Source organism: Dipodomys ordii, unplaced genomic scaffold (genome assembly GCF_000151885.1).
Source record: "Dipodomys ordii isolate 6190 unplaced genomic scaffold, Dord_2.0 Scaffold5, whole genome shotgun sequence".
Classification (NCBI taxonomy): Eukaryota; Metazoa; Chordata; class Mammalia; order Rodentia; family Heteromyidae; genus Dipodomys; species Dipodomys ordii.
The window spans coordinates 4,837,265-4,857,118 of record NW_012267221.1 but is presented as its reverse complement, the minus strand read 5'-3'; the positions used below and the strand labels follow the sequence as shown (position 1 = coordinate 4,857,118).

General features: G+C 37.9%; 1 protein-coding gene across 1 annotated transcript in view; it reads left to right on the top strand.

The window, feature by feature from the left end:
* The first annotated feature begins 1,134 nt into the window (after nucleotides 1–1,134).
* Nucleotides 1,135–19,854, top strand: part of Neb (nebulin) — a 212,880-nt gene continuing 194,160 nt past the window's right edge. Inside the window, exons 1-8 of the mRNA XM_013027220.1 lie at nucleotides 1,135–1,170; nucleotides 4,865–4,906; nucleotides 6,626–6,829; nucleotides 8,560–8,667; nucleotides 9,120–9,224; nucleotides 10,052–10,156; nucleotides 10,754–10,858; nucleotides 16,054–16,158. Of these exons, the coding sequence (XP_012882674.1) occupies nucleotides 1,135–1,170; nucleotides 4,865–4,906; nucleotides 6,626–6,829; nucleotides 8,560–8,667; nucleotides 9,120–9,224; nucleotides 10,052–10,156; nucleotides 10,754–10,858; nucleotides 16,054–16,158 (810 nt within the window). The remainder of the gene's footprint in view (nucleotides 1,171–4,864; nucleotides 4,907–6,625; nucleotides 6,830–8,559; nucleotides 8,668–9,119; nucleotides 9,225–10,051; nucleotides 10,157–10,753; nucleotides 10,859–16,053; nucleotides 16,159–19,854) is intronic.

Here is a 19,854-nt window from a genome sequence, read left to right as displayed (position 1 = left end):
ATCTGAGGAAAGCGGTTATGAAATCCTGCTTGGAAAGGCTTTAGTAAACCCCATTGCCCTATGAAGGCCCAGATACCCCAAGACTGTGTGACTCAAGGCCGGTACTAACCAATTCTTGACCAAATTGGGCAGTCTTGTTCCACTAGAATTTTAGATTTCATTTCTCCTTTAATTTTTTTTCCTTAATTACATTAGTATGCAAAAGGATCAATGTGTAATGTTCCTATATTTATCCTGTTCTATTAGGCTTCATTCGCCTCAGAGTGGCAGTTTCGCCAGCTTAACAAAACCATCCACCCCAGGGTATTGGTTTACACACCAAGCGTCTTTGGTCAGAGGCACAGCTGCTCTGAGCTGTCATCCCGCTTGCTGGCATTGAATTGAAGAGGCCTTGAGTCTTTCCTCAGTTCCTCAATTAGAAACATAGGCCAAAGATCCAGTCTTACGTGTATTTCAACTAATGCTTTAAAACCTTATTGTCTTTCAGAGTTGAATGAGAGCTACAGAAACAAAAGAAAAATAATCCATAAATGCCAATGTTTTCGGGGAGAAAATAACTCCATTGCCTTGAGGTTTCTATTTTTCTTCTAAATTCTATCAACTAATTTCTTGTGTTATGTGTTCAAATTGGAGGCCTAGTATACACTGTGTATAATACTCTAGATGAGGATAGAAAACTAAGGTCTCTTAGAACTTCAGTGCTATATAAAACATTCTACTCCTAAAAGCCAACCTGACTTTTCCTTTACTAGAAGTTTGGCTTGAAAGTATTTATTATCCAGGTGTTTGGAAATCTACATTCTCTGTTTATTGAGCTCAAAGCCTAACTCTTTTATCAACTTCCTTTTATAATTTTGACTAAATTGATCTTGTAGAAATAGTCAATATGTTACTGTGGGAATAAAGGAGAGAGATTTGAAGCTTTGTTGTATAGGCTTTTACTTGACATGCTTTCTCTACCCTTAGCCTGTGAAAATAGGCTAATATAGACTTGATTGGTTTGAAATTCTATTTTATGGTATTCTTTTTTTTCTATTTTATGGTATTCTAATTTCTGTCCTGAGGTTATATTCTAATCTATTTTAATTTGTACTGAATATGAAAAGTTTGTAGGTACAACTACTACTCGGGAAAATGGCAGATGACGAAGAATACGAGGAGGTGGTGGAGGTAAGGTCAAAAACAAAAAACTTTGACGGCACCAGTATTTATGGAGTGACAAGGACAAATAGATGAATCAATCATTAGAAAAAAATACAGCATCTGTTCTAACTCCACAAAGAGTCATCATTTAAGTCTAAGAAAGGAATATTTTATGTTCAGTTTCACTATAATTATGTGGGATTTAAAATCAAATTAAGATACCATTTTTGCCTTCTTTAAAGTTGCACAGAAAAGTTTCAGAAAGACAGAGGGTTTTTTTTTTGTCTTATGAAACTTCTTTCTTTCCCATCTAATCCCAATGATCAAAGAGAGAGAAGCAATGGGAGCAAATTGTGCAAGCTGAGCTGTTTGTAGGAGTTCACAGCAAGGAAAGGGCTTTCCTCGGCTATGCATCCACTGGTTGAATATGTATAGGGCTATGTGAGTTAATGTAGTCTGATTCACCCTGTATATGAGATTTTGCATGTGTTTATGTGGATATAACATACCTACAAACACATAAACATAACTTTCAGTCAAAGCCACCTTCTTTCTAACTCCATGGTATTTATGCATGTAGGACTAGCTTCTGCTAGATAAAGTGACCATAGTGAAAGTCTTGAAAAATTTCCTTCAGATAATTGGTGGAAATCTGACATATTTTACTAAGTTGTTAGTTTATCATCTTGCTATTTTAAGTCATTTGTTTGAAAATATTATGGCTTTTCTCCATCAGCTCTTTAACTTCACATTCTAGAAATCTAAAGGCTTGGGGCTTTATCCATATTAAAACATTGCCATGAATGGAAAGAATGTAAATATTTCCAATTAGTGATCTAATAATATGATCATTTTGAAATTAAGTATAAGAGCTACCCCAAGCAGAACTCCAGATAAAAGAACCAAATTTTGTCTATAATTGATGAACACACTTTTATTCTATAAATAAAATTGCCTTTTTATTTTATCTTGGAGATATTCTTGTTACGTAGCCCAGATTGTCTTCAAACTCAACCTTACTTCCTAGCTTCCTCAAGTACAGGAATTATAGGCCTGTATCAGCACCCCTAGTTTAAAATTACCTTTATTACCTGAAGTGTATTTAAAAAAAGAAGCCCAGAGTGGATCTCAAACAGTATAGTATTCAACCCAGTGTAGTGTTCGACCTCTCTGGCTGAAAGGCCAGTGAGAACACCCTGCATAGTCAGTATATGTTATCACTAGTGCATTTTATATGTGTCTCTAAGAGTCAGCATTATCACTTTCAAACACTAACACATTAATATAAATTCTATTTACAGACTAAATTGTCTACCCTATCATAATAATATCAGGAAGTCTTTTTAAACATCAAGTTAAATATCTCTTGTCTTTCTTAACATAACTATATGTTCATTTGTCACTGGAAATTGTCCTTCATGGTAGACATGATTGGACTAGTCACAGAAAAGGAAGGGATTATTTTTAGGCATCCCATCCCTGCATTTTGTTCCCATTCTGCTTCTGGGTAATAGATGCCCTTCCAGAGAATGTTGAACTGTGCTCTCTTTGGTCTCAGAAAGGATGGTGAAAATGGGATGGTAGAAAGTCTTAGAAAATTGATTGGGGAAGAGTTCAAAAAACAGGGGAACCAGTTTTTTTCTCAACGTGTATCTCCTAGAAATCTTGGACAACTGAAAACAATTTTACTGCCATTCTATATTCAAACTAAGAGGAAGAAGCAAGGAGATACTGTCTAATCAGCAGAACTAAAAAGAACATAAATTCGGCATATGAATTAATGTCAACCATTCAGATAATGTTACCTTTTCTGTGAGCTAATTTCTGATATACATATATATATATATATGTCAGAAATATATGTCAGAAATAAGAGAAAGGAAGCATAAAATATATAAATATATATGAGAGCCAATGAATGGCAACCTTTGATAGTTCTGAAAGAGCTATCTTTTACTTGGATGCTGAGCAAACTAAAAATAGTTGGGAATTGGGGCTGGGAAGGTAGCTCAATGGTAGAGTGCTTGTCTTGTATGCATGAGGCCTTGGGTTCAATTCCTCAGCACCACATAAGCAGAAAAAGCTGGAAATGGCTCAAATGGCAGAGCGCTAGCCTTGATCTGAAGAGCTGAGGCTCAGGCCCAGAATTTAGGCCCCATGACCAACAACAACAACAACAACAATGAGTTGGGAATCATTTATTTTAGTTTGATATTCTCAGTCACTTGTGTTTTCTGTGACCACAGCAACACTTCTGTGTGTCAGCAGCCTTGAGCAAGGTTCCTCAGAGTATCCAAGTGATCTTTATTGTGTGCTGACGCCACACGTACCAGAAGTGTCTCTCTGTGCTGTAAGCGTATACTTCTGTTATAGATATGAAGGGGAAAAAAGAACAGATTTCAAACTTAAAAAACAACACAAGGGCAGCTGGTCATGCCTGTAATCCTAGCTATTGTAGAAGCTAAGATCTGAGGATCACAGTTTGAAACCAGCCTAAGCAAACAAATCCAAGAGACTCTTATCTCCAATTAGCCGCCAAAGTCAGGACTGGAAGCAAGCCATGAGTGCAAAAGCCAATCAAGAGCATGAAGCCCTAACTTCGAGCTTTAGTACCAGCACTCACATATACAAAGGCAAAGAAAACTCATTAAGAAAGTCACTGCAGGTGAAAGCAGATGGCCTGCTGGCCATGGTTAAATACTTGGAGCATTTACCTAACTAAAAGCAAAAGAAAGGAGGCCATTGAAGGAAAATGTGTGTTTGGTGTACATCTGCCAACTTCCTTCTCTCCCCTAGTACATATTTTGGTGTCAGAAATAAGAGAAAGGAATCATAAAATATGATGCATTTTGACTGAGAAAGTGAGAAAAGTATTGCAATTTTTTAGGCCTTGGCTTGAGGACCTTGGCCTAAAGGAGCCTTTCTTTCTGTTTGCCCAGCAGAGCTGGTGAGATTGGGCCAGAATTCCATTGTCATTACACATCTAAAACAAAATGTCAGCCAGATCCCGTCTGCATCTATTTATTACTAGTGATGTCAAAAGGACAACAAAAGTAGACTCTGTTGTAGATCTTGGCTGCAAGCACCTTGTAGCCATCAGTAGCAAACTGCAACTCAACCTCCCCACAGTTCATGTGGAGGAATCTTTTCATCTCCCTTCCTTCCCTTGGCATTTACAAATTGTCATCATGGTCATCTATTTATGGCCATCCACACTACTGAAAAGTCCCACCATCACTTCAGAAGAAATTCCCATTGCTTAGTGACCCATGGGATCCTGGACTAATTGAGGTGTGGCTCTGCTTTTGATCTAATCATTTCCATAATACAATTCATTAAAACATTTATTCACACTGGGAGGTTCTGTGTCATTGTTTTTTAAGTAAACAGTAGGCCTTATAATTTCTCTCTGATATCACGTCTATCTTGGGTACCATAGAAAAATATTACTTGACCCAGAAAAATAGCTTTCCTGAATAACAAACCAGCCTCAGACATGGCTCATCACTCTTACATCTTTTTGTGCAGTCTGATGCATCCACTTTGGCTTTCTAAGGCTAAATGGATTTCCCCAAGTAGGAACAGATGCCTTCACCAACTTCCTTCCCACAGATATTCCCAACCAACTAAGCTAGAAAGCCAGCTGAGTAGTTCAGCTGAGGCAGACAGGAGGTAATCATCTTGCTTGGGTTTCTGATAATGTCTTGTGCTCTATTTCTAGTACTACACGGAGGAGACAGTTTATGAAGAGGTGCCAGGAGAGGTAAGGTCAAGCCTACCCCTGCACAGACTTATTCTCATTGAAGCAGGAAGAGGCTTCTCCCTCAGACTTCCAGGGCCATAAAGATGGCTCTCAGGGAGATCACCTACCTTGTTGTGCCCAGAAACGGGTGGTAAAATTCAATCATTACCTGTGTGATAGGTTATTTCATTTTTTAAAAATTAACTTTCCCAAAATGTCAGGGAATGCTTTATCCTATGGCTTAAGTTTTTAAAATTTAATTGTTGCTGATTACGATATCAGTTGTCCTCATCACTCTCTAACTGCACCAAGTGGGATGAAGCTGAATTTGTGATTGATAAAGGGATCAGTTGTTTCATTGTACAGAATTATAACTCAGAGAATGCCATCTCTACATCAAAGGTGGTCCTTCCAAGAACGATCTTTATCCCCAATGATGCAGTGAAATGCTCATTCAGATTTTAGCACATTCTCCTAAATTCTCATAGATATTTCAAGTTGGAATTTTCTTTGCTTTCCAAGGTGAAATACCTCTCATACTTCATTTTCTGCATGGACTTGTTTTCCTTTGAGCATGACAAGTAGTAGTATGGCTGGTTAATCCTGAAGCCTGCTTAGAGAGCTTGTGACTGCATAAAAATGAACATCTGGAGATGTTGTAAATTGTAATGGGCAAAAGAAGACCAATTAGAAGTGATCTGACCACACTAGGGGGATTGTTACAGAGGCATGATTTCCTTATTCAGCTTTGTTATTTTTTAATGTGTTGCTAGAACTTTTCCTTTGGGGAAAATATTTGCTGTGAAGGAAATGATACTATGAGATGGATTGAAGACCTGGTTGCTCATCTTCTTTTCTTACACATAGTATTTTTAACCTTGGACTGGATTCAAACTGAGTTGATTCCAGTTGTAAGGAATAGTAATTTCCCACATACTACATAGACAGTGCTGTTGTGAGGATAATTACCCCATTATGTTGTCACCGTTATTCTTGTCCACCTAAGCATTTATTAGTGTAAAAGACACTCCAATTCACATCGGCTGACTAAGCCAAGAAAATGGTAATCACTTCCTATTGGTGTGATTTGTTATTTTAGATTTCATTCTTTGTATCAGACTATAGAGAATACCTAACTACCTGCAGAAAATGCAATGGATTTTTTTCTTATTTACTTAAAAGTTAATTTTGAGACTGGGAATGTGTGGCTTAGTGGTAGAGTGCTTGTGTAGCATGCATGAAGCCCTGGGTTCGATTCCTCAGGACCACATAAAGCGAAAAAGCCAGTGGCGCTGTGGCTCAAGTGGTAGAATGCTAGCCTTGAGCCAAAGAAGCTCAGAGACAATGCCCAGGTCCTGAGTTCAAGCCCTAGCACTGGGGAAAAAAGAGTTAATATTGAAGTCCAGGTTTTGACCTTCATTGGCTTTAAAATTTGTTCCCCAATCTCATTTACTTTTGCTTTACAAGGTTTTCAAATGTTCAAGAATAGGTTAATTCTGATTTTTATATTGCCTTGAAGTCCTTGAGTATTTTTATGTAAATGAAATGGGCAGGCAAGTCATGATTGGCATTCAGATTCAGGTAATGTAATGTGCCTTCACCTGGATGTAGTGTATTTTAGACATGGAGAAAAAGAATACCAGGAATGTAAATCTGACTTGCAGGTAGAGTAATAGTATACCAAGATGGTGAACAGTCATTACTTTCATAACATTGTTGAACTGCATGTCAAAATTTCAGACAATAACAGAAGTCTATGAAACTACAACCACAAGGACAATATCTGACTATGACCAATCAGAAACTTCCAAACCAGCACTGCCACCGCCAGAACCAGCAAAGCCAACGGAGAGGAAGAAAATCATCCGGAAGAAAGTGGATTCTTCAAAGTTCATGACTCCTTACATTCAACATAGTCAGAAAATGCAGGATCTTTTTAGCTCAGTAAGTTTCACACATCTACTGAACTGGGTTCTATTATTGAAAAGCTAGAGATCTTGACTGACTCTGTTTTAGATGCTAACTGGTTGGGTTTTTTTTTTTTGTATGAAACAAACTCTTCTTTTGCTGATACTTAAGCTCTTGTGACTCATGAATTTTCATTTGCACCATCATACACCAAGGAAAACACAGACCCTGTTCCTGTGGAGTAAGCAGAATAAGCACAAGGCCAACTCGAAAACACTGCTGGTATTCCATCAAGATTAACCAGTCTAGATGAACAAAATCACAAATGTGGATTTAATTGGGGGTAGTTTAGAGTTCAAATATGTTATTTCACTTGTATGTCTGAATGGGATTGCCTTTTAAAATGGTAAGTAGTAGTATCTGAGAAAGTCTTTAAGAGTTATATAGTGAAGAGAAGCTTGTAGTTTAGAAACCTCAAGGTCAGACTAAACTTCTTTGAAACTGAGATCAGAGCATTTGACACTACCTGAGAATCATGCTTTTTAGCCATTGCTGCACTCTGGAGTGTTCTGCAGGGTTGAAAACTATGGAGGCTCAAACCATTCTGCCATTGTAATTTTATTGGCTTATGTCTTAGGAGTGTGTAAAAGGTTTTTGTTTTTTTTAAGCTGCCCAGATATTTGATGGTCTCTGGTTCTTAAATTCCATGTAGAGTGCTATAATTGTACTAATTGACAGCAGTTTTAGACCCATTTCAGTGAATATAATTTTTTTAATTTTTCTTGATTTTTTTAAAAGTTTTTCTTACAAGGTAACTTGATAACATGTCTTCTAGGGACTTGAAGACAGGAAATGTAGCTCAGAGAATATTGGATTATGCAGGATCAAAAAGTTAATGTGAAACATGTCCTGTTGTGGTTGGCCAATAAATATCACTTTCAGTTAAGTATTAACTGCTAGAAATTAGTAAATTTCTGCTTCAGAACAGTAAACAATCTAACACTTAGTTTTCTAACTGAGATGTTCTTGCCTCCTTCATCACTGCACTATTCAGCAAAGATAGAACATTATTTTGTTAATTTATTGCCACAAATCTCATTAATTCAAACACTGTGAACCTAGAATTTTTTTTATATTCTAAATAGTGTTGTCAAAGTTCTATAAAAATTTGAAGTCATTAGTCATGAAATCAATAATACAATTTTGGTTGTTGTCTATCCCACTCAAGAATGCTCTTTGAAGCCTTGATAGTAACAAATTATGAACACTATCATTAAGGCAAGAACTTGCTCTGTATACTTAGCAGAAATAATAAAATTACTTTCCTTTACAAAATATTCCATAATTCAGTCTTTCTATTAATTCAGCTAGCGTCTCAGCAGCATTTGAGGCTTAGCTGCAACTTCTGAATTGAATATTTTTACATTGTATTAGCAATCAAATCTTTTCAGACTTAACTCATTTTCTATATTTACTTTCTAAAATAATTGTGGCTCGAGCTTTTTATATGTGCATTAAAACAAAAGAAATTGAGATAATCATTTTAGGGCTCTTCCAAGACAGTTTTCTATAACAACTTTCTGCTATCTGCAGGATAAGAAGGGCAATTAACAAATCTATTTTAGTTTTTTGAAAGAATATGGGATAAAATAAAAGCTAGTCATTATTAGAGCTTGGAAAACTTCAAAAAAAAAACCAGGAAGAGTGTGTTGCCTATAGTTTCTGCTGCTGTCTTTTAAGGCTAATGTCTGATTTTCTTTTTTTAGAATAAATACAAGGAGAACTATGAGAAAGCAAAGGGACAGCCATATGCCAGCACAACCGATACTCCAGAACTTCGCCGAATCAAGAAAGTACAAGATCAGCTCAGTGAGGTGGGCATTCTTAAACAAAGGAGAGAAACACTTCAAAACTGTGCCTTACACCGGAGATTGAAGAACCTAAATATGTGCAGAAGGAATAAGAATTTGAATTACTCTAAGCGAGTCTAGGTATCTAAAGAACATATTGGCCAGAGTATGTTGCTGAAAATAGGAACTCAAAGAGAATTCTAGAAGCTTGGCCTACCAATTCACGTAAGAGGACACTAGGAGATAGAAATTCCTTCTCACTATGGTCCTCCATGCTGGAACACAGTGAGAGCAAAACGTTGCAGGCTGGAAATTCAGAGAAGCAGCCAAATGCAGGTGTTCTATGGATCACTGAAGATGAAACTTTACTTTGTGTTGTAGACTTAGAGTGCCTGGGTGAATGTTCTTTGTTTATAAGACATTATTTAGTATAGTTCATGCTTTGCATGAACTCTAATTGTGCATTATTTCTGCAGGTTAAGTATCGAATGGATGGTGATGTTGCTAAAACTATCTGTCACGTGGATGAAAAAGCAAAAGACATTGAACATGCAAAGAAAGTGTCGCAGCAAGTCAGTAAGGTAAGGCCATGTGATGTGTGGCTGGGCTATTCAACAGCATGTGCATTAACTCAGGACATAGATCCTGATCCTTCTTACCAGTCCCCTGGGGAAGTATGAATTGAATGCCCACATACATGATTGAAGTGGCTCATAGGAGCTTCAGGAGGATTGAAGATTCCAAGACATCCTCAAAGAAGCAGTTGTGATTCTGCTCTGGGGGTTTGCTGCACAGGATGCAGTCTCAGTGTTGCTGGAATCTTTTTTTTTTGTCACACTAAGGCTTGAACTCAGGGCCTTGTGCTTGCTAGGCCAGCACTCTACCACTTGAGCCATTCCCTGAGCCCAGCTTGATTTGAATTGAGAATAATCTTGCTAACTTGCTCACCACAATCCTCTTATCTCTGCTTGCTGAGTAGCAAGGATTAAAGGTGTACACCAATACTTGTTCAGTATTGGAGCTCCACCTTAGGGCTTTATGCTTTTACTTATCTTCTCAAGAATTTGGGAGCCTAAATTTTTTCCCAATTTTAAATATGAACAGCTAAGTTTAAAATTCTAGAATTCTATGCAAATTAGGAGAAACTTGCTTCCAGCTAAATGGACCAATGATCAATTGTTTGCCCAATTTGAAAGGAATCTGTGGACAATCAGAATCACAAGCATTTTTTTAATTAAAAATTTTCAAGCAAAACTTTACTAATGCAAAGGAAGTGTATTAATATGGTTGATGTATTTCTGGTAACACATCAGCTGCCTTTGCGTGAGAACACCTATATCACTGTTCTCTAAATCTTCATGGACTTGGTGAGCTTGTAAGGCACAGGTCTTCTGTTTTTTCTGTTTAGGTTTTATACAAGCAAAACTGGGAAGACACCAAGGATAAGTACCTGCTTCCCCCTGATGCCCCTGAACTTGTCCAAGCCATTAAGAACACAGCCATGTTCAGCAAGGTAAGGAGCCTCTGCCCCATGGCTACGTCTAGTTTTCTGTCATTCCACCATTGACAGCAAACAATTGACATTTGATATAGTTCCTGATCTTGTTTGTGAGTGCCTTGGAGAGATGAGGGAGTATAGGGCTGGAGCTTGGCAAAGAAGAGTTCATGCTTCACTTAAAGAGGGTGGCAGAGCTGAGCTACCAGGTAAGAGATCAACAAAGTAGTATTTTGTATTTTTGTGTAGACCTTGTACTACACTATGGGTATTCTTTGCTCTCACTCTTATTAGAACTGTGAGTGTGTGTGTGTGTGTGTGTGTGTGTGTGTGTGTGACAGAAACTGTGGAAAATTTATCCTTGGCTCCTTATACTTGTGTTAGCACTTGTTGCAAGAGAGCTATGAAGAGATAAAGGCAAATATAACTGCCCCAGTGATTTTAGGAGAATCAGGTCAATTGGAAAGGTGGGAAAGGGGGAAGTTATCTGTGAATTTCACTTTTGCTCTCACTCTGCCCTAGGGTCCCTTTGCTCTTGATGAATGAATTGTAAATTAGGTGTAGTATGAAGTGTAATCTTATTTTCTCATGGCATTTCACTGTTTTCTGATTTAGAAATTGTACACTGAAGACTGGGAAGCAGACAAAAGTTTGTTTTACCCATATAACGACAGCCCAGAACTGAGGAGAGTTGCTCAGGCACAGAAAGCTCTCAGCGATGTAAGTGAAAGGTCATTGGCATCATGGGAATGTGAATAATATTTGTCCAGATGTTCATTGCAACACTTGTTTTTAAAAGACTAAGTTGCCATTTTTGTAAAAGAGTACCTTCAGAATAATAATGAATGATATCTCCTTTAACTTAGCTGTAAATTATGCTTTTTAGTAGGTAAGATTTAGCTCAATGGCTGAGGTTGCGTAGGTAGTGGCAAAGCCCAGATTTGTGGTTCCCCAAGCCAATTTCACTCCCATTAGAAGCACCTGTCATCCCCCTTGCCTCTTGTCTCTGCTTGGAGTTGTTCTGTGACAATGAAGTGGCAAGAAAAAGAATACCTATTGGGGGTTTAGACACCTTTGCAAATTTCATATTAAGTAACTAGTGTCAGCGAAGACTTTGCTCTGCTGACCTAATCACTGAGTCTGAATTACAGGGTGTCCGTGTTGGTTGCATGGTACGTGACTGGAATACTTACTTACACATCTTCACATAGTTACCCCTCAAAAAGCTCTTGACAGTGGTATGCATAGAGAATATTTCTCAGACAGTAAAAAATTGACTTGTTGGAATTTTAATGTCCAAGACCTTGAAAATGGTGCATCACACAAACTAAAAAGGCCTAAGATCTTCAGCTTTGAGGTCAGCTGCAGTACAGAGCTCCACTTAGGCTTTGAACTTGCCCTCTTTTGTTTTTAAACACTGAATTTTCCAGAAGCCCTATTGAAAATCCAAGGCCATTGCTCTAGTTTTTAGCAGAGCAGGGAGTATGTTGTAAAAACACATGCTATAGATTCAGTTGTAAACTAGATCTCAAAAAGCTTTCACATTCAATATAGACTTAATGAGGCAATTAGGACATTGAGATTTACTTCCAATGGGCCCCAATGTTTGCCCTGAACGAAGTTATACATATTCATTTGATGGGCTCCAACTTTTGAGGTCTGATTTTTGTTGCCTCTTACCTGAACATCTAGTGAACACATTTTCTATCCTACTTTTCACATGATTGGTTAAAGATTAGGTCATGTAAGCTGTGGACCTGTGGTTCTTGCCCCTACTCCTAACTACTTTGACTGTGATATGAAAATTGCAATTTAAAGTCAGCTCAGGCAGAAAAGTCTGTGAGATTCTCAATTAATTTATTTATTCTTAATTAATTTGCTGGCTAATTCTACCTAACCCGCAAAAAACTGGAAATTGAAGTGTGATTCAAGTGGTAGAGCCCCAGCCTTGAGTGAAAAATTCAAGTGAGAGTGTGAAGTCCTGAGATCAAGCCCCAGGACCAGCACAAATATATATATATATCCTGTGTGTCAGATAAACTCTTATCCTTCCATGAGACAAGTAAAGAAATAAAGCTAATTTAAACAGATTTTGAAATTACCTAGTACCTAGTACGAATGTTATTATGTGGATAATTCTTCAGTGTGTGATTCTAAGATGAGCTTTTTGGTTCTATATCTCATAAAAGCATAGTACTGTTATGAGGCCTTTATCAAGTGATCAATATCTATTGATTGAAAGTCAATCAATTTGCACAGCTGATGCTATGCAAAACAAAAGAAATGTACGTATCACCCAATGTGGAAGAAATAACTGTATTGTAAAGCTCATAGAACTCATAAATGTTATAGACCATGAAAAAAAAGTCTTTATGAGTCTATAGTGTACTGCCCACACCAAGGATCTGAATTTGCTAGTAATGGTGCTAAATAAAAGCTGTAAGTAAAGTAAAAACAAAACAAAAAAAAAAAAACAAAAAGAAAGTCAATTATGCCTGTATAGCTGGCAGAATAAAAAAATAATACAAGAAATTTCCATCTTTTCCCCATGAGAATGTACAATCACACTGACAAGATTAAAGTCTACAACAGATAAGAAAAAAATGTAAAAGCAAAACAAAACACAGCATCTTTATATTTGCCATGAGAAACACGTGTGGTGGTAATTCGAGAAGTTGTAAGAGGTGGTGATACAAGGGGAGAGTAGTGCTGAAGAAGAGGAACAAATGAAATAAAATATGTGGGTGGCTTATCTGAAGGGCCCTTGTGAGATGACTGGCATTCATACCTTAAAAATCAGACAAAATAGTTTTGGCACAATAAGATAAGAGGCATCATGAGATATAGTACTGGAGAGGGATAAAAGTAGAATCTGGAGAAATTCTGCTAGACTGTAGAATTGAGACTAATGAGCATTTGTAGATGTCCATTTTAATGATACCGCTAAATCAGAGCAATAATGATGACGAACGAAACTCTAAGGCAATAAGTACTAATAAGTGCATTAAGGACATTGGATATTGGAAAAAATCAGTTGTAACTGAGTTTATGGCATACCCATGCGGGCTGGATGAGCTGGGACACGTCTGGTAAAATGCATTAGTGGAGAGAGACACATAGACTTGAAATAATGGCAGGATTTTTTAGATCAAAGCATCCTGGGGATAATTAGAACTATGGCACCATTGCAGGTAAGGACAAGGATTTAATAACAGTGGTAATAGCTACAGATGTGAAACGGATAAGAAAGGCACAACAGTATGTGGCCAAGGACAGAGTAGTAGAGGACACTCACACATTAGAATATCTGGAAAGGAACCAACACAAGGATAAAGGAATGAACTGAAAAGTTGAAAGGGATCCAGGAAGTGCTATGTAAGCCTAGGGAGAGATGTCCAAAGAGACACTTAATCTCCCAGTATCTCTGTTTAACTATAAAACAGAGATGAAGGATTATCTCAGTGCCACTCTCATGTGATGAAGTTGAACTTTAAAATTGTAAAGTTGACAATGTTTTTTCAGATATCAAAATAGAAGCAAAAGGAAGAAGACACAACAATGTGTCTTCCTCAGGAAGACTTGGGTGTAGCTTTAATTTTTATTCTAGTCCAGATGTATTAAATATCAGATTGCAAGCATGGCTATTAATACTATTGCCAGCACCATGAACTTTTATAATTGTTGGGAACAGACTCTTAAGCAACCTGTTGTTCATAGACCATCCCACCGGGCAGGCCCGTAGCTTCCTAGCTAAGGGCTTGAATTTATAGGCTCCCTCTCTCTGTCTTCTACCTTCTTCCAGTGTCCCTCTGGGCTCCATTTATCATGTTTTTCTTAGGAAAAACATACTTTGCAAATACCAGGACAATCTCAGAGCTGATCTGGAGTACAGAATTCTAACTAGACAGAATTCTGAGCATGGCTCCTGAAAATGTCAGACTTCTGGATCAGATTTCTCTGAAACTTCTTGACAGGATGTCATACTTAATAAGCATTTCTCTTTTTTTGAATGTTTCTTTCTCCCCAAGGACTTAGCCAATCATGAAAAATTTCAATTGTTCCTACACTTAAAGTCTTAACTTAAAAAATTAGGCAGTGAAATTTATGTGTATTTAAAACTACCTTTCATAGTTGATTTCATGTTCAGAAAAGCTTTTGTTACAGGCACTAGATTGATATTATTAAAATAAGAGAAAGACTTGGTGAAAGTATAAGATGATTAGGACCTTGGAATGATCTAACTCATTCATATATATGACTTATTTTACATATATATATATATATATATATATATGTACATACACTACTATGTGGAAGGAAAAGTAATTGGTAGGAGTCTCACTGTTATGTGATGAGAGTTAGAAGGATAACCCTACTGTTCAGACTTCCTTCACAACCTACATGTGTCTTACACACATACAGAAATCAGTCATTGACCCCCTCCCTTGGTCAGGCACAGCGGGCCACATAGATTCCTAATGGGAGGCCATTCCTATGTTCATGGTCTATGGAGAGACAGAACTGTAAACCACCCAGATGATCACTGTCATCTGAGGACCTCCTTACAGGAGACAAGGGCCATATTGATTGAGATCTCAAGAGAAATTTGACCCAAGGAGGGATCAGGAGAGAAAGCCATGTTGTTCTGAGATGTGGGAAAGGGGATAAAGTTTGGGACACATGGGAGAAGGAAAAGTTCAGATGTTCCCAAGAGAAGGAACAGCATAGATGATGTTCTGAGCAAGTGAAGGGTATCTGTGTCTGAGGATCTATGAACAGTTTTTCCACTGGGTATGTAGTTTAGGAGTAGAACATTTGCCTAGCACAAGCAAGGTGGGTTTGATCCCTAGCACATGAAAGGAAAAAAAATTATGAATAATCTCTGAGTTGTTTTTCATTATGGAAGGCTGGGACTAAGAATAGTAGAAGAAAAACCCAGAAGAGCCAGTAAGGATGAAAGGAGGACAAGGGAAAGCCTAGGATTATTCATGGTACCATACTTATATAAGACAATAGAGCCTTTTGCAGGGAGGAAATTAAGAGTGAGATTGCAATTGGATCTGTGAGAGAGAAAAAAGGAAGGACTGTTGGGCTAGATAACAAGGGCAGCTGGAAGGAGTGGTCTGGAGTGCCCTGTGACAGATGCTTCTCCTCAGAAGCAGGGTAGGGGGTCAAGAGACAGGGATGTCTTAGAGAAATGTAAGTATACAGTTACTCTTTCATCTCTAACAGAGTAAAAGAGAACTGAGAGCAACATGGAATTGATTAGGAACCTAAAGACAGTGTTGGAATTTTAGACCAGCCTCTAGGAGAATGGATTGACTAGAAACATATCATGGGATGTTCATAAAGTTCACAGGACTCACAAGTGGATAGACACATGGATTTCAAGTTAATTGCTTGGATTCAAAGGCTCCTTCCCTTCTACCTTCTTCTGGAATCATTCTCTACTTATGTCATTATTGTCCTACTCATAGATTTGTGTGGTTTTCTTTTGTAGCCCTCAGCATAAGAAAGAAATATGTAAGTATGTAAGAAGTATGAAATTGAGGTTACCTAAAATGGAAGGTTTTGTGTGGATGTGAAGAAAAGAGAAGAGGTTGAGAGCTAGGATGCTGGTTAAAGAAAAATATTGCAATACCCAGTCATAGAGAGAAAGCAAATGGAAGAACAGATCTAGAGCCCAGGCTACTAGAGAGAAGAGAAGTCCCAAAGAGCTAGCAATAGCTGGTAATAATGACATTAAGGGTATGTAATATGGAAGAGGACAGATTATGATACCTTGGTGCCCTAAAATTGAAGACTTCCTACAAAGATGAAAGCATTGTCCTTTTTCTAAAATGCCAACCATTGGAACATGAAAAATGGTATAATTTTATATGGCTCATAAGTATCCCTGTGATTTATTTTGTCAGATTGCCTACAAAAAAGGTCACACTGAACAGCAAACTCAATTCACATCTCTGCCAGATCCTCCGGACATAGTATTTGCCAAAAAAGTAACCGGTCAAGTGAGCAAGGTAAGTAAACAGAGCTGGACGCTATCTCTTTTGAAAACTCTGCTTCAAAATTTCCACCATTAAAGAAATAAATGAACACCCCAACACAACATCCAAACAGGAAGAGTAATGTTGCCTATGATTCCAAAACTTCACAGCAAAAGCAGTAGATCCACTAATAGGGTAAACTATGTTAATGAATGTGTGGCTAGCTTGATGACTGGCATTTTTAGATGTCAGAGGTACCTTTTGGACACAGCCTATGTCTTAATGTCCCTTGACATTTTTAACTTCTGGGAGTGATATTCAAAGAATAGCTGAGTTAACCACACCCTTCCATGGAAGATCCTGTCTAATTCAGTGGGAAGGCAGCATACCATTGTATGTTCAAATGTGAACAAATGAGAATGTGTGAGTGGACATAGCTTTGTTATAGCAATGGGCAGTGCTTCATAACTGTTAAGGCCCAAACAAGTAGCTTAGCCTGCTTATATTTAGGCTGATAAATAAGCTCTGAGGAATGCAACTCCGACAAGGAATGCAGAGAGACAAATGGTCAACTGATGTTGCCTAGTTTAAATCCTGTTTTAAACTGGTCCAAATCAGGCCACTTTCTCCTGGGATTCTGCTGCTTTTAAGTGTTTTTTATGGGAAGGGCAGTATTTCTTTTGTAGATGAGAAAGAAGAAAAAATAGGAAGGATAAAATTTATTCAGTGATATTTTTAGTGTCTGTGTAGATTACTTAACTGTACAGCCAGAGACTATTTGAATAAAGACTGTAGTAAGTAGAGTAAAATTTCACTAACAGGAAACTGACATTTTCCCCAGGGCTAAGCAGAAATTATCTTGAGACTTTGCATAAAGACTTGGCCTACTGGATGTGTTAATACTGAAAATAAGATTGGGAGAGGATTATAGTTTTGGATGCATAGTTGTTTTTAAACAGTCATTTAGAAATAAATCTGTTTTTAATTTTTATTTAAAAGATACTTAAAAAGGATATCTTACTAAGAAAACATTCTTTTACCTTATTTGATTATGAAATGTGGGTAATAGATTTTATACAAACCACTTTCAAACTTTTCTATAGTCTTTTCCCAATAATCTAGGCTTGTTAATTGGATGAGAGTCATGCTTTTCAATATGATAGCCACTAGACAAATAGGACTATTAAACATTTGAAATGTGATGGATAAAAACTTGGGCCTCTATGAGTGAACACATACACTGAGGGAGGCTTAAACAATTTGTTTCTCACAGTTCTGGAGGTTAAAATCCAGGATCTAGTGTTTTGTTCCTGTTGAGAACCTCCTTGCTGGCCTGTGTCCTCCCTTGGTGGAGACAGAATGAACTCTAGTCTCACTCTCTCGTGACAAGAATACCAATCTTTTCATGGTGAACAGACCCTTACCACCCACCTGAACCTGATTACTTCCCAAAGATTACACCTCCAAATCCCATCACTTTGGGAAATTTAAAGTTTCAACATATAAATCTGGGGAAAACACAAACATTGCATGAGTATTGAACATTGTATAGACACTGGATCTTGAGCACTTACCATGAAAAAAAAAGACTATGACATTATAGCTCATTGATTATTTTTTATGGTTAACTACATGTTGGAATGATTATACTCTGAATTTACTGGGTTCAGTAAGATGGATTATTAAAATTAATTTCCCACCTGTTTCTTTTTTTTACATTAAAAAATATGGGCACTAGAACAGGCAACATTTTTATTGGACTGGTAACACAGCATTGGCTTTGAAAGTATTGCCAGACTTGGGTTTGTCCTTGAAAGCACTGCCCTTGTAGAATAACAATATGAGCTAAAGGGAGAGCAGCTGTGGATAAAGGTTTGTAGATTTGCCCACAGTGATGTAATTTATTCTAGTATTTCCAAGATTACCGTGTTCTTAGGAGCTATTGTGTATACAAAACAATAGTCACGTAGAGGACATCTGCATGTGCTTGGTGGCAGTTCATCTAACAAGCCACCTACAGAGAGAAAGAGGGCTGCCAAGGGTGACTTATCTGTGGGGTTTTCTCCCTGTCTCTCTACCATCTTCTCTACCATCAAGCTACTTGGACCCATTTCAGTGTCATCATATTTTCTTTTCCTAAAAGAAAAAAAAATCTCCCTTACTGACTCACTCTTATGACTTATACTTTTGGCATTTCCTTACCTAGTTGGGATGTCCAGATCTACCTTTTGTCTGAGGGATTCCATCAATAAAGATCAGACACCTGCAATGGTTACATTGATGTAGCATTCTTTTTACCAGTCTTCCTTACTATGCTTTTCAGAATAATTTTTTGCCTTTGTCACTGGCCAAAGTTAGGAGCTTCATTCTAGCATCATCTCCTGGCTAAGGTGCAATTATGTAGCTTTAATATAAGTGGAAAAGCAGAGTTGTTCACATCAGAAGCATCCCAAGTAAGGTGCTAGCTAAAAGCAGAATTTTGAATGCAACAATGGGAAGTCCTTTTAGTTTCTCTGAGTCTGTCTTTCCTCTTCAGATTCACAATAGGAGCAATATACAATTTCAGGTTGGAATTTCCAGTTAATACCCCATTGGAATCTGGAATGTTCTAAAGGAAACACATATTTTTTTTCTTTTTTATATTTTATTTTACTGTTAAGATGCTATATAGAGGGTTTTTTTTGTCAGTTGTTTAGCCTGCACTCTGGGCCTGGGCGCTGTCCCCCAGCTCTTCAGCTCAAGGCTAGCACTCTACCACTAGAGCCACAGCACTACTTCCAGCTTTTTCTGCTTATGAGGAATCGAACCCAGGGCCTCATGCATTTGAGGAAAGCACTCTAGCACTGAGCCACCTCCCAGCCTCAAAGCTCCCATTTTTTGAAACAGCAAGAACTCTTCTATCACAGAGAATTAGAGTCCCATTGGTTGCTCCAGAAGAGGAGGACAACCCTGTGCTTACTGTGGCCATTATAAACACCAGATAGGACCCTTTCTGTCAACTCTAATAGGATATCTTTTCTATGATTAGGGTCACAGAAAAGGGGAGGTGTGATTAGTTGGCTTTATATTCCTTTCTGTTTATCTACCACCTAAACTATAGATGCAGTTGTGGAAAGTAGAAAATGAAGCCACACGTTCATGTAAGTCATCAGGGGCCTAATTTGAAACCCAGTGGATGTACCCTTAGCTGCCTAGTCTCCATCTTAGTTGAATCTTTAAAAAAAAAAAACCAGACATCTATCACTGTAAGGATTAGTCTCTTCAATTTGTTTTTTTTGTAGACAAACCTACATGTGCAATGCTGTTTCTCAGTAATACCCTAGGGTTTGGGGCTTGTTGAGAGCATTGGGTGCTACTTTTGTTATTGTTGTTGTTGTTGTCGGTCTGAATTCTGAATTCTGGGCCTGGGCGCTGTCCCTCAGCTCTTCAGCTCAAGGCTAGCGCTCTACCACTTGAGCCACAGCACCACTTCTGGCCTTTTCTGCTTATGTGGTGCTGAGGAATCGAACCCAGGGCTTCATGCATGCAAGGCAAGCGCTCTACCACTGAGCCACCTTCCCAGCCTTAGGTGCTGTGTTTACATGCCCAAATTTTATTTCTTAGCTTTGGGATGCATCAGGAATTTTATTCCTTTCACAGAAAACTGGGGGAAGGACAGTATCCAACACACACACACATACACACACACACACACACACACGCGCACACACACACGCACACACACACACA